At 40.4% G+C, this 14,096-nt stretch overlaps 1 protein-coding gene across 1 annotated transcript in view; it reads left to right on the top strand.

Annotated features, from left to right (window-relative positions):
- The window catches only part of AP2B1 (adaptor related protein complex 2 beta 1 subunit), a 148,116-nt gene that overhangs the window by 111,882 nt on the left and 22,138 nt on the right, over positions 1 to 14,096 (top strand). Inside the window, exons 20-23 of the mRNA XM_021707121.1 lie at positions 7,756 to 7,797; positions 9,075 to 9,091; positions 10,239 to 10,249; positions 10,703 to 10,711. Of these exons, the coding sequence (XP_021562796.1) occupies positions 7,756 to 7,797; positions 9,075 to 9,091; positions 10,239 to 10,249; positions 10,703 to 10,711 (79 nt within the window). The remainder of the gene's footprint in view (positions 1 to 7,755; positions 7,798 to 9,074; positions 9,092 to 10,238; positions 10,250 to 10,702; positions 10,712 to 14,096) is intronic.

The raw sequence follows: 14,096 nt of genomic DNA, 5'->3' as shown, positions 1-14,096 counted from the left end.
TGCCCAGGCGGGTCTCGAACCTGCAGGCTCAGGCAGTCCACTCACCTCAGCCTCCCAAAGGCGCGGGATTACAGGCTGAGCCACCGAGCCTGGTTTACAATCCTGTTTATTTGTGTTTTTAAGATCATTGTCAGCCAGATTTTGCTATTATATGGCCCTGAAGAATTCTGTCCCTTGCTACTCCTACATTTTGGTTCTAGCCTGTGCGACAGTCAGTTGCAGATGGTGCCTGTCCTTGGTATTTCATGTCTTACATATGTCCGTTCACACTCAGAAAGCCCACAGCTGTAGCTATTGTACCAGAAAAACTGGTAAATGCTTCCAAACAAAGACCTTTTCAGCAGCTTCCGTCAAATGAAGCAAACCACCATGGCATTTGCTGACTTTCCTTGACTGTTGTGCAAGCTAAACAAGCTCAGTGTTAAAGCCTCCTTTGGTCTTCCAAGATGCATAATTGAGAACTGCACTCTCTGATTGCTTTTGTATAACCACAATGCTGGTTGAATAGACATTGAGTCCTAGAAGTGATGGATCTTACGGGAACTCTATAGAGATTCCTGTGTCAGGCATACAGATCCAGTGCTGCAAATAGTAAAAATGTTTACTTAAAAATATGTGTATTCCACAAGCAGTACGTAGGTAATGGAGTCTTAATTATGAAAGATTAAAGCATTTTGCTACTAAAGAAAATAGAAAATTACTTTCTGTGACTGCTGTTTCAAGTTTGATGCATTTTTCGTGTCGCAACTAGACTGTAAACATACCCTTCAATCTCATCTGAGAAATTCAATATCTTATGTACTAGATAATCCTTTTTTACTAGGTTGTCCTTATTGGGGACATTCTTTTATTTTTTTTGTCAAGGTAACCAAGATTCTACTAAGCAGTATCTTTTGCCTTTCTATAACCAGTACTGAAATACTGGTTTCTGAACTCTTTTAGGAGTATGTCTCTTAATAGCAACTACCCTGCTTGAATGGGCACACAAAAGCAATAGATAAGAATTCTGTATTCTGATAAGCAGAGGTGGTCTGATGGATCAGAAATCTGTCCTTAAAGGTAGGAGAAAGTTGTTCCTGAAATTCAGAATTTAGTTCTCAAAACACCCAAGCTTGGGTCAGATTATTCAAGTAACAGAAACCTGTACTGAGATCCTGAGCAAAGGATAATAAATGTCATGAAATAGTTCTAAAATAATATAAAAGTGGTTTTGAGGCTTTGATTTATTAGATTTACAACCATCTTTTTGGCATGATTATAATTTATAAATTAATGATGGAAAATGGAATTCGTTTTTTGTTTCTAGTTTGATAATTGATTAGAAAATTAACTGTGATTTTTAAGTTGTAGGAGAGTTTTTTGTTTTTGTCCTTTGAGTCAGAGACTCATTTTGTTGCCCAGGCTAAAGTGCAGTGACACGCTCATAGCTACCGCAGCCTCGATCTGCTGGGCTCAGGAGATCCTTCCACCTCAGCCTTCTAAGTAGCTGGAACTACAGGTGCACCACCAAACCTGGCTAATTTTTTGATTTTTATTGTAGAGACGTGGTCTCGCCAAGTTGCCCAGGCTGGCCTTGAACCCCTGGGTTCAGGCAGTCCTCTTACCTTCACCTCCCAAAGTGCTGGGATTATAGGTGAGCCACTGCACCTGGCTTGACTTTTAATTCTAGATGCAAAGTGGGTACCTCTTTCTAGTCCTTGTGTTCTCATTATGACGGTAATCTTTACTCAGAACCTTACGGTATATTATAGGTTGGAATTAAAGAAAACTCACTGAGATTTCCCTGAGCTGGATTAGATTTGAGAGCCGTATTCTGCCCTCATTTGTATTTACTCTTGTATTTTGCTATATGTTTAATGAAATAGGACAATAATTTGCATTATTTGCAGTTTTTTTATGTAGAGGTTATACACAGGCTTTGGAATATTAAAGTCTATACATCTTTAAGTAAAATCTCAAAAAGCTTTGAGCCATGTAAGCATGTACACATAAAGAATGTAAAATATCATAGTTGGAAGGGGTGACCAACCTTTTCTGTTTCAAACCGTATCTATTTCTGATGGTATTTACCCTATATATCAGTAGTGATTGAAATCTCAGTGTCTGTGTGAATTCCACAAGTGATTTAACCACCCTGAAATGACTCGTTCTGTCTTCGTAAAACTCACTTAGAAAGTCTTCCTTTAGATTCTATCTGTAGATCTGAGTTGTACATTTTGGGATTTTATAGAATAAGTTTCTTTCTTAGTCAAGGCACACAGGGACTGAAAATCAGGTAGGCCTATAATGAAAACATAGTCTGAATTCATTTTATTTTTTATTCTACTTCTGGAAAGCCTAAGTTTATGGAAAGACAGTTAAGCCGTCAGTTTTATTGTTCTAATTTTAGAAGAAAAGCAAAAATAGAAATATTGGTAAATGTAGTTAGAATCAGTGGTAGTTTGGAGACTAATGGAAAATACTATGTCATCATTTTTGAAAAGTGTGTGAATGAAAGATGGTTCTTGGTTTGGTAGCAGCCTTCCTTGCCAGGAACCACTGAAGGAGTTGGAGGACAAGTACTCAGAATAAGAAAGCACAGGCCGGGCTCGGTGGCTCAGCGTGTAATGCCGTGCTTTGGGAGGCCAAGGTGAGTGAATTGCCTGAACCCGCGGGTTCGAGGCCCTCATCTCTACAATAAAAATAAAAAATAAAAAAAATAGCAGGGCATGGTAGCTCGCACTGTAGTTCCAGCTACTTGGAATGCTGAAGTGGAAGGATTGCCGGAGCTGCCGGAGCCAGCAGGTCGAGGCTGTGGTGGCTGGGAGTGTGTCACTGCACTCCAGTCTGGGTGACAGAGTGAGACTCCAACTCAAAAAATAAAAAATAAAAATAAATAAATAAATTGTTAAAAAAAGAAAGTACAGAACTTCTCAGTTCCGTAGTTTATCCTGTGCTCTTGACATAAGTTCTGTTCCTTCTACGTATGACCTGCTTCCCCAGTGGAACTACGCAGAGACAGCATCTGTGCTCAGTAGCCTGGCAGTCTGTCCAGTCATCTACAGCCACATGTCCTCCTTTTGTCCATGTAAGGTTGAATGATACATCAGGCAGTACATAGGCACAATGTGAACCCATTTGATTTCTAACTTGCGGCAAACTTATCTGAGTCTGTATGTTTAATATCTAGACCATTCCAGGTCAGTTTTACCCATGGATTTAAAAATCAGTAATGTTCAGTCACACTTACTATGCATATTGTTTACTTTGTTTTTTGTTTTGAGTTGGAGTCTCACTCTGTTGCCCAGACTGGAGTGCAGTGGCAGGCTCCCGACCACCGCAGCCTCGACCTGCTGGGTTCCGGTGACCTTTCGCCTCAGCCTTCCAAGTAGCTGGAACTACAGGCGCGTGCTACCACACCTGGCTAATTTTTTGATTTATTGTAGAGATTAGCTCTCGCCAAGTTGCCCAGGTGGGTCTCGAACCCGCGGGCTCAGGCAATCCACTCACCTCAGCCTCCCAAGGTGCGGGATTACAGGCTGAGCCGCTGAGCCCGGCTGATACTATGCATATTGTTATTGAGGTCCGTTCTGTTGAGTTTCTGCTAGGTTTTCTATGACATACTAGACAGGAGTATGGGATATTTAATCACTTAAACTGCTAGTTAATTAGTATTGCCTTCACCATTTTGTGGTTCAGTACAGTATGTGTTAAATGTATTTTTAAAGTTTAACAGCCCTACACAGCAAACAATAGCTTGTGAGTCATCCTTCATCCCCCACCCCCATTAAGGTAAACAGTATTCTAAGGTGATACAGCTATAACCAAGAGTACATCAGCCAATACATGTAGCTGTGTAATTAAAGGGGAAAGAAAGAGACTGGTGCCTTTAGGTGCATTTTTTTAATATAGTTTTTGTTTTTTTCTGCTTATATAGTCCTTACAGAACTAAGGTAAGATTTTAAGGTTTTTGGAGTTTATCTGTCAGGCAGGCTGAAAGGCCTATGAAATTATTGCAGCTAATTCTGGCAACTGAAATATATAGCGTAATTCTGTTGTAGACTGCTAAAGAGATACTTGGGAGCTTGCAATAAATGCTTCTGAATAGTAACCAGGTTGGTCAGTATAGTGTCATAGATGGGTTACATATGGCAGAAAATGGTCACGTATACATTTGCTATAAGTTCCTTTTTAAAAATGAGGAAGTAATCCAGAGCAGGAACCGATGCAATGCATCTTTTTTTTTTTTTTGAGTTGGAGTCTCACCTGTGGCACGCTCCCAACCACTGCAGCCTCGCCCTGCTGGGCTCCGGCAATCCTTCCACCTTATCCTTCCAAGTAGCCGGAACTACAGGTGTGTGCTACCATGCCCAGCTAATTTTTTATTTATTGTAGAGATGAGGTCTCACCAAGTTGCCCACGCGGGTCTTGAACCCGCGGGCTCAGGCAATCCAGTCACCTCGGCCTCCCAAAGTGCTGGAATTACAGGCTGAGCCACCGAGCCCAGCCAGTGCAATGCATCTTAGCATTACTTTCCTTTGACCCTGAGTTCCTTGTGAGGCATGCAGCTGCCAGTGCCAGAATCCTAACAGTAATCTGCAAGACCTTATGTTACCTGGTTGTGCCTTCCCACTCCTTCCTTAGTTGACTTCCTCTGCTGCTCCTGTCTTTTCACTGTAGACACATTGGCCTCACTGATCCTGGAATAGGTACAGTGCCACCTCAGAGTCTTTGTATGAATTGACTGGTTTCCTTGTGCGGAATTTGTGTTCTCCCAGTCTCCATATCTCTATGGCCTACTTCCTTCCTCAGGTTTTTTAGAGAGTAGAAGACTGGCTACTAGAGATTGGGAAGGTTGTGTGGGTTAGGGGAGGGAAAGATAAAGAGAGATAGGTTTGTGGATACAGACATGCAGTCAGATAGAAGGAGTAAGTTCTAATGTTTGATAGCACAGTAGGGTGATTGACTAGTTAACAATGTACTCAAAATAGCTAGAAGAGAGGATTTGAAGTATTTCTAACAAAGAAATGATAAATGCTCTACGTGGTGAATATCCTAAATACCCTGACATGGTCATTACATATTTTATATGTGTTTCAAAATATTACTTGTACTCCATAAATATGTACAAATATGTATCAATAAAATTAGTACCTTTTTAATAAGTCCTCCTCACTCCACTTTCAAGTCCCTTTACCTTTATTTTTTCCCATAGTACTTACTACATTTTAGATACTATCTAATTTGCTTATTATCACCCCCTGTACCCCTCCTCTGGAACACAAACTCCAAAAGGGCAGCAGTTTTTGTCTGTTTTTTTCCCCCACTGCTACTATCTCCCAGTGCCTGGAACAGTGCCTGGCACACAGTAGGTGCTCAATAAATATCTGTTGTTGAATGAGTCTTTTTGCTTTCAGATTCAGCAAACCATGTCTTCATTAGCAAGCAGAGTATCCCTAAATACAACCTCTGCCTGTTGTTTCTCATTGGCCTTGCATTCTATCCTCTGACTCTGATTTAATATCCTTTCACCTGAGTAGGTCTGGTCCTGGTCCCAGGTTTAATCTGAGGACTGCAATCACATTAATTTTCTCTCAAATGGTCAGAGTAAACATTAGAAGCTGTTGCTTCTTTACTCTATTCATCAATATTAGAAAAGGCAAGATCACAGCACATTAATGGACCCTATTTCCAAGATTGGAGATGATTGGGAAAATATACCATGTTACTGTGCTAACATTTGGGGAATTTTTTCTGTTGCTAACAGGTGTCTGTTTGCCTCTTTTTTTTTTTTTTTTGAGTTGTAGTCTCACTCTGGCACACTCGCGGCCACCGCAGCCTCGATCTGCTGGGCTCTGGCGATCCTTCTGCCTCAGCCTTCCAAGTAGCTAAAACTTCAGGCACATGCTATCAGGCCCGGCTAATTTATTTATTGTAGAGACGGGGTCTCACCAAGTTGCCAGGACTGGTCTCGAACCCGTGGGCTCAGGCAATCCATTCTCCTCGGCCTCCCAAAGAACTGTGATTATAGGCCAGGCCACTGAACCTGGCCGTTGCTTGTCTGTTTTTTAAAATTTTTTGTAGAGACAGGATCTGGCTTTGTTGTCCCCCTGGTCTTGAACTCCTGGGCTCAAGTAGTCCTCCTGCCTCAGTCTTCCAATGTGCTGGAATTATAGGTATGAGCCATCATGCCTGGATCTTTGTGACTCTTTAAAATAAAAACAAATTGTCACCCATAAAACTATTACATTATTATCCTAAGAACCTTTTACTGTTTTGGTTAATATTCTTAGAATAATTTGGGAAACTCAAGCTCTGAGTAAACGGGGAAGTTCAAGGATGCTCTCTAAGTGTCTTGGAGCCTCAGGGGAAACCAAAATCATTTGGATACCTGGCAAGAAATGGAGCTGCGCAAACCCATTTTATTATGAGACCAGAGCCTCGACCCACTGTGCTCTGGTGATCCTTCCGCCTCAGCCTTCCGAGTAGCCGGAATTACAGGCACATGCTACCACGCCCAGCTAATTTTTGATTTATTATAGAGATGAGGTCTCACCAAGTTGCCCAGGTGGGTCTCGAACCCGCGGGCTCAGGCAATCCCCTCACCTCAGCCTCCCAAAGGCGCGGGATTACAGGCTGAGCCACGGAGCCCAGCAAGGTTGTCTTTTATCAATGGATTTTTATTGTGTCTCATTGCTCAATTTTTTGCTATAAGAAAAGTTTTTCAAGTTGGGTGCTGTGGCTAATACCTGTAATCCCAGCATTTTGGGAGACCAAGGCAGGAGGATTGCTTGAGCCCAGAAGTTCAAGACCAACCTGGACAACATAGTGAGACCTTTTCTCTACAAAAAAAAAAAAAAAATTCCAGGCATGGTGGCATACGCCTGAAGTCCCAGCTGTTCCAGAGGCTGAGGTGGAAGGATCGCCTAATCCCAGGAGGTTGATGCTGCAGTGAGCTGTGATCATTCCACTGCACTTTAGTCTGGGCTACAGAGTGAGACTCTGACTCAAAAAAAAAGCAAGCAAGAAAGAAAGAGGAAACAGTTTTCTCAAAAGAGCCTGACTTTTGCCTTTAAAAGGAAAAAAAGTTGTTTTGTTTTTTTTTCTTAAAGGTAATGGCCTAGCACTTTTTAATTCCAGATTTTTCTTTACTTGCTATAAGAAAGTTTTCTTTGGGGAAATGGGTGTGATTGTTTATAAATTAAGAGATTAGGAGTACAAAGGTTGAGATCTCTAAAAGATTGAGACCTGAAATTCACTTTGGGATTGAACTTTCACTCACCTATACAGGAGATTGTGTTGGAACTTTGAGGATGTGAATTTAACTTGACCTTCAGCAATTCTGATGGCTGTGGGTGGGCTGGTTTTTCTGCCCTGCTCGGAAGGTAGTCTTTCATGAAAATTGTGACCTAGCCATCCTTTATCTAAATGGTTTTGAAGGAGGGAGGACTTCTCTTTTAAAGCAGTACTTGGGAGTCTAGTTTAAGTTGCAAAAAGCTGCAGAATTTTATTCCAGTAGTTCTAACCCTTCTGTGCTTTGGATTTCTCCCAGTGGACAGCCCTGACATTCATCATTCTAATTCACTACGGTCCAAAATGAGGATTTTGACTGTTGAATCCAAAATTTTTTTAAACCAGTGTCTATTCATATCACTTTACAATCTTAATTTTGTCTTTGGTGTTGTAGAGATTTAATCTACCTGTATTCTAATTCATGGTCTAAAGTATTTGAGTTTTTTGAGTTTGAAATTCAATAGCTCCCATGAAAGACTGAAGACTAAAGGAGGAGTCACAGTATTTCAGTTTCATTGTCTTTTGGTTTCTGTTTACCTCCTTTCAAGCCTAGGCCTACTAAGAGAGATTGGCTCTTAGGATCTCATTGTCTTTTTAAGGCCCAATAATTTTATGTGCTACTAGAGGATTTATAGTTTTAGAGATCATCTGGGGACTCTGTCAAAGCTTTCCTTTCTGGTTCTGAGTGCTACTTAAATATGGAAACTTCAAATGCTGAAATGCGTGTTGTTACCCAGAGGGACATCAGCTTAGGGACATGGAGCTACTGCTTTTATCAGGAGAGGAATCTGTCACATTTTCTCTATAAAGAGTTCCACTGTCCACATGCTCTTAACAGTGAACAGTGTCCTGCCATCTCCTGAGAGAAGTGTGACTTTTATCTAGGATAAACAGGAGATTGGTGCTGTGAGGGCTGCTCAGCTATAATGTAATCCACCTGATCTGTTGGATGGACCAAGAAAGATTATAGGAAGAGGGTTATCGTTGGAATCTTAACCTTGGAAATGAACTTAAAGATAGATACTATTCAGGTTAAAATTTAATTAGCACTGGAAGGAAAATACATTGATGTTTTCTGTGGTGGATTTCATGACTATTTTCTGCTATATGTTTAACTGTAGTCAGATCTAGTCCAGTATCATAGATAGGCCTTTCTGTTTTGTCAGGATATCTCTGAGAATTCCCAAATAATTTATTGGTAAATAGAATTCAAAATAAGATTTATATGTAAGATGGTAGATATTTTTTGGCACTGACTAGGAAAGCAAAGCTTCGGGTCTGTTTAATTCCAGCAGCTAGCAGAAAGGGCGACTTCTGCTTGGAGTCTTGGGTGACATGTATCACACAGTTGGAGTTAGAGTGCCATTAAAATCCTGTCACTCAGAGCCATTCCCCTGGGATCCGTTGACTAGGTTGTGTGGTGCTTAAAACACATCTGAATCATCATTCCTCAGAGCACTGGAGATGGTTGACGTCACTGCCTGGTCCTAGCTTGGACCAGCCTGCAAATAATCTTTCCAAAAGCTAAATAGAGAGGAGGAATAAAAGAAAAAAATATTCTTCAGAGACTTGGAAAGGTCACAAGTGACGTCACAGAAGAGTAGATGATATATAGATGAATAATCTCAAGGGTGAGCCCTGTACTATTGGACTTGGTTTTTCTTGTGGAAGTGTCTCTTTTGGTTACCTGTGGTGAGAGGTGTGGTAAGAGGCCTCATTTGCCAGAGTTCAGACAGAGTTCATCTTGTACCTTTATATAGTATTTTTGAGTATATGGGAACAAGCTTAGAATATTAATTTAGCCTGTTCATCTCCAGTTGTGCCACCATAAAGAGGTTGCAGCTCCTGCGGCAGGCTTCCTATCTTATAGAGGGAAACTAATTGCTAGTTACAGGCTGAAGCTGACAGGCTGCTCTTTCCCCAGCAGCCACAGAAAGTAACCTTTAAAAATCATTATTATTATTAAGCATTTATAGCCTGCTTTTGTATTTTCAAAGTGCCTTATAATCATTTCTATTTGCTCTTCCTATTGATGTCCCTGAGAAGCAAATTGATATTGTTATGGCCACATGTTGCATGTGACATACTAGAGGAACAGAGGATTATGTAATCTGCTTCTTGGTACTATCTGTGATCTGCTTTGGGTATCCTTGGAGCAGAGGCTGAGGTGTGTATTCTGTTCCTTCACTCTTTGGACTCATTTCCTCACTGCTTGCTTTTAATTTGGTATGTGAGTATTGTCACTTTTATACTTTTTTGACTGCAACTTACAGTAAGAAACGTACTTTACATAGTGTGCACACACAATATATACATAAAACTGAGCAGCTTCAGGAAACATTACTTACTCTTTATGAGTAAGTATAATATTTTCTATTCTATTTTTTAATGCCAGTTTCAGCTCACTCAGTTAATTTTAAGAGCCACCAGTTGGTCATGACCCACCATGCTGGGGTACTTGAAGCTAAAGAATACACATTGGCACTGGAACATCAGTTTTACTCAAAGGTAAAGAGAGAAACACGTTATCATATTAAAACATATGTATGTATGTATTATGGAATTTAGCATGGAACTTCAAAGAGACTTTGTTCTTATGTTAGGCTATGTCATTTTATACCTCTGATCCTGACCCTTCTCTCTGCTTCCTCCCCAGTATGTGTCCATACTTTTTTTCTGTTAAGGGAAGTACACTAGAAAATCTTGAGAAGTGCTGTCCTTTTGTAACCTTAAACCAAATTCATATCTTGTCTAATCCCAAATGAGGTCAGAAATTTTGAGTGGCATATTTTGCATTAGTTATTCTTACTTAGCACCTACTCTGTGCCAGTCTCTAGTCTAGAAACTGGAAGTACTATGGCAACCAGAAGACAAAAATCCCTTCCTTTGTGGAATTTATATTCCACCAGATGTGAGGTATGTGGTATGCGGATGACAGTAAGCTAACAAATAAGTAAAATAAACAGTATATCTGATGGTAGGGAGGGGAATGGAAAAAAATAAAACAAGGATTAGAATCTGGAATTGGAGGATTGGGTGGTGCAATTTTATAAATAAGTTGGTCATGGAAGACCTTCCTAAGGAGATAATATTTTATTAAAGCAAAGACTTAAGGGAGTCATGTGAATTTCTGGAGGAAAGGTATTGCAGAAAGAAGAAACAACAAATGCAAAAAGCATGAGGTAAGAGTGGGCCTGGTACATGCAGGGAATATCAGCAGGCTCCTGTGGCTGGAGTAGAGCTAGCAAGGGGAGAGTTATTAGCACATGACATCAGAGAGGTAATAGGAGTCAGATTATAGGACACTGTAACTTTGGTTTTTGTTCTGAGTGAGATGGGAAGTTGTTGCAGGTTTAGGCAGAGAAGTATTTATGAGCTGACCTACATTTTAAGATCACCCTGGCTGCTGTATTAAGAATGGACTAGGGAGGGAAGCTAGGTGTTATGAAGGGGGGAGATGTGGGAATGGATAGAAGACAAGTGCAGAAGCAGAGAGACTGTTAAAAGACTTTGCAGAATTCCATGCACTGAGTTTGGAAAGGCAGCAGGAGGTTCTATTTGGGGATGAGAAAAGGAGATCAAGAATTTGGTTTTGGCCGTTTCCCTTTGGGAAGTATCTGTTGGTTAGCCAGGTGTAGATATTAAGTAGGCAGTTGGATATATATGGGATCACTGGTTTTCCATAGGCAAGCTAGGTATGATGTAAAGCTCTTGGAAAATATTTCTCCAATTTGTCTGGATTATATCCTCCTATTCTGTACCTGTTGGGTTAGTGAATTTTAAAGTTGGAAAACAAGAAACTCCCTTTTTGCATCCTTTCCTCCAAAGGTAGTCAATATCACACTCGTTAGCTTGCTTCAGTTCTATTTAAGAGTCATCAACATCAGAATTGGAACTGAACTGGCTTCATACTGTGTTTTTTCTTTGGTTCTTTTTATCACCCAAATAATGACTGGCAAATCCTTGGAGAACCTAGCATTATCTGGGTTGTTGTCTACTACCTGTGTTATTCTTTCTTAGCATGTAGGTATTATTTTAGCTCAGTGATTTTAAACCAGAGAACCCATACATCATCCTATCACTCCATCCCTGCCTCCTTGAGAGTCAATGTGCCTAATGAGAGATGTTACTGGTATGATTATATTATGCATATGAATGATATAGAGGTAGAAAAAAGGTTGAGAAACCAATGTTTCATTCCGTTTGCTCAGCATCTTTTCCTTAATTTTATGCAACAAATATTTATTGAGCCAGGCAGTATGATGGTGAAGATGAGAAATGGCCCCAGCACTCAAGGAGCTCTTTGTATTGTAGGTGAGCCAAATTAAAACAGTTGTTTTCTACAATGATAAACGTGTATGCATTGGGTGCTATAGAGAGGGCCTAGAGCTTTCTGAGAAATTTCAAGCTTGAACTGAATCTTAAGGTTAAGTAGGTGTTTTCCATACAGTAAAGATTAAGAAGATTATATTAAGCAGAAAGAACAACATATAAAAATGATACGGAGCTGTGTCTTTCCGTGTTTGGGGAACAAGAAGTAATTTTGATGTGGTTGAAGTTAAGGAGGTAGGCAGGAGTCAGATCCAAGAGACCCATATATGGGGGAGAGGGGCAAAAAACTTGGAATTATCTTTTGGAGGGTCAGCCCCTTGTAGTACAGGCTTCCCCGACTAAGGTAAGTGTTCTAGGAACCCATCGGCATCAGTGTATCAGTTAGCATTGTTGTGAGAGGCTTCTTTTGGCTTCAGTTAATTTTTTTCGGAGATTCTTTCAGCACATTTGCCCATTTCATGATGGTTGATTTACGAACGCACCTGCCCACATGGTACTGAGTGTTCAGCAGTTTTTGACAAAAAAACCTGGCATGACCCCATGCCCCCACCCTCTCTATTCACCCAACCATACCCCAGGTGACTATTGTTTCTCTGGATAAAAAAAATCCTCAAAGGGAAATATTTTGCCAATGTGGAAGAGATGAAGCAAAAAAATGGCAGACACACTAAAAAGCATCAAAACTGTAAGTTCAAAAACTGTTTAGAGCAGTGGAAAAAGCATCTCAGTAGATGTATTACATCAAATGGAGAGTACTTTGAAGGTGATTGAAGTTTAAACATGTAAGAATAAACACACAGTTTGTGATAAATAAATTATGGGTTTTTGGAAGTCCCCTCATATTCTGAAATGAACCCAGTTCTAGCCAAGAGTAAAAGTTTGAGAACTGCAAAATGCAGATTTTGAAAAGCTATGTAAAACAGATAAAATGTGTCCCCTGATGAGTGATCTGTATGGTTGATCCTATAAGGAAATGATAATTTACTAAGGAACAGTAGCACAAAGAATCATTAAGCTAACAATTTGCAAATAAGCCTTTTAAAAAAAATTTCTTCTAATCTCTTTTTAGTATAATAATAGTACTACATTTAAGCATGTGTAAGATTTCAGATAAATCTAATGTAGTTATCCTTAATTATGAAAAATTATCAGTAAAAAGGTAAAACGGAAGCCGAGCTCGGTGGCTCAGCCTGTAATCCTGCACCTTTGGGAGGCTGAGGTGAATGGATTGCCTGAGCCTGCGGGTTCGAGACCAGCCTGGGCAGTGAGACCTCATCTCTACAATAAATCAAAAAATCAGCCGGGCGTGGTAGCGCATGCCTCTAATTCCGGCTACTTGGAAGGCTGAGGCGGAAGGATCGCCGGAGCCCAGCAGGTCGAGGCTGCAGTGGCCAGGAGCAGCCACTGCACTCCAGTCTGGGCAACAGAGTGAGACTCCAACTCAAAAAAAAAAAAAAAAAAAAAAAAAAAGGTAAAACGGTAGATGGTGAAAGCAGAGGGAATTTTTTTTTTTTTAACAAATTGTTGTTATAGTATTATTATGAGCCAGGGCTGTTCTCTATGCTTTGCAAATATTAACTCATTATCCTCATGACTTCCTCATGTATTCAGTACTGTTGTGATCTCCATTTTATAGACAGGAAACTTGTCAGAGTCAGAATTTCAAATCAGGTGTTCTGGCTCCCAAGTCCGTGTGTTTCAGCCACTGTGTCTGCTGCTCTGATGTGGGTGTCCTAGCTTCTCAGAGAATTGTTCTAGAGCGTAAGTTCCAGAGTAGTCCTGAAACTCCTGAAATTGTATGGCAGAATGTTCCATGTACACTTTTCAGCAAGAGGATCGACTTTATGGCTTTCATCTGTTTGTCAAAAGGGTCTACAAGGCAAAACAGTTTAGCACCACTGACCTAGAGGAGCATTTCATATTCTTTCTATTGTAAAGAGCTCCTATTGGCAAATGATTCCCTGAGAAGAATAAAATGTTTACAAGCCCATTCAGACTTCTTAGATAATATTGTTCTAAATTAATTATCTGGTTGATCTTCCCGGGAACTTTTCCTAAATACTCATACCAGATCCCAGATTTAGAGGTTGTAATTCTTTCATGTAGGGTATGACCCCTCTGTTTTGAAAAATCTTTTTAGATGAACCATTAGTATTCTCTGGAGGATGAAAATTATGTTTTCTTTATCTTTCCTGATATCTCAAATGATGGGGACATAGTAAACCATTAATGTTTGAATTAGTGGCACATTGTGAGATGTGACTGCTTTATATTCAAAGATTATAGTAATGACAATCACTTGCACTTCACATGAGATTTTTATGTGACCCACCTGGCACTGCCTCAAGATCTTCTTGGGAGCCTTGTTTGAAATAAGAATTATCCTCTCAGCCGTGCTCGGTGGCTCAGCCTGTAATCCCGTGCCTTTGGGAGGCTGAGGTGAGTGGATTGCCTGAGCCCGTGAGTTCGAGACCCGCCTGGGCAACTTGGCA

Source organism: Carlito syrichta, unplaced genomic scaffold (genome assembly GCF_000164805.1).
Source record: "Carlito syrichta isolate Samal-C Ts95f unplaced genomic scaffold, Tarsius_syrichta-2.0.1 Scaffold316387, whole genome shotgun sequence".
NCBI classification, from domain to species: Eukaryota; Metazoa; Chordata; class Mammalia; order Primates; family Tarsiidae; genus Carlito; species Carlito syrichta.
Note: the sequence above shows the minus strand (reverse complement) of the source record. Positions and strands in the feature narration are given on the sequence as shown.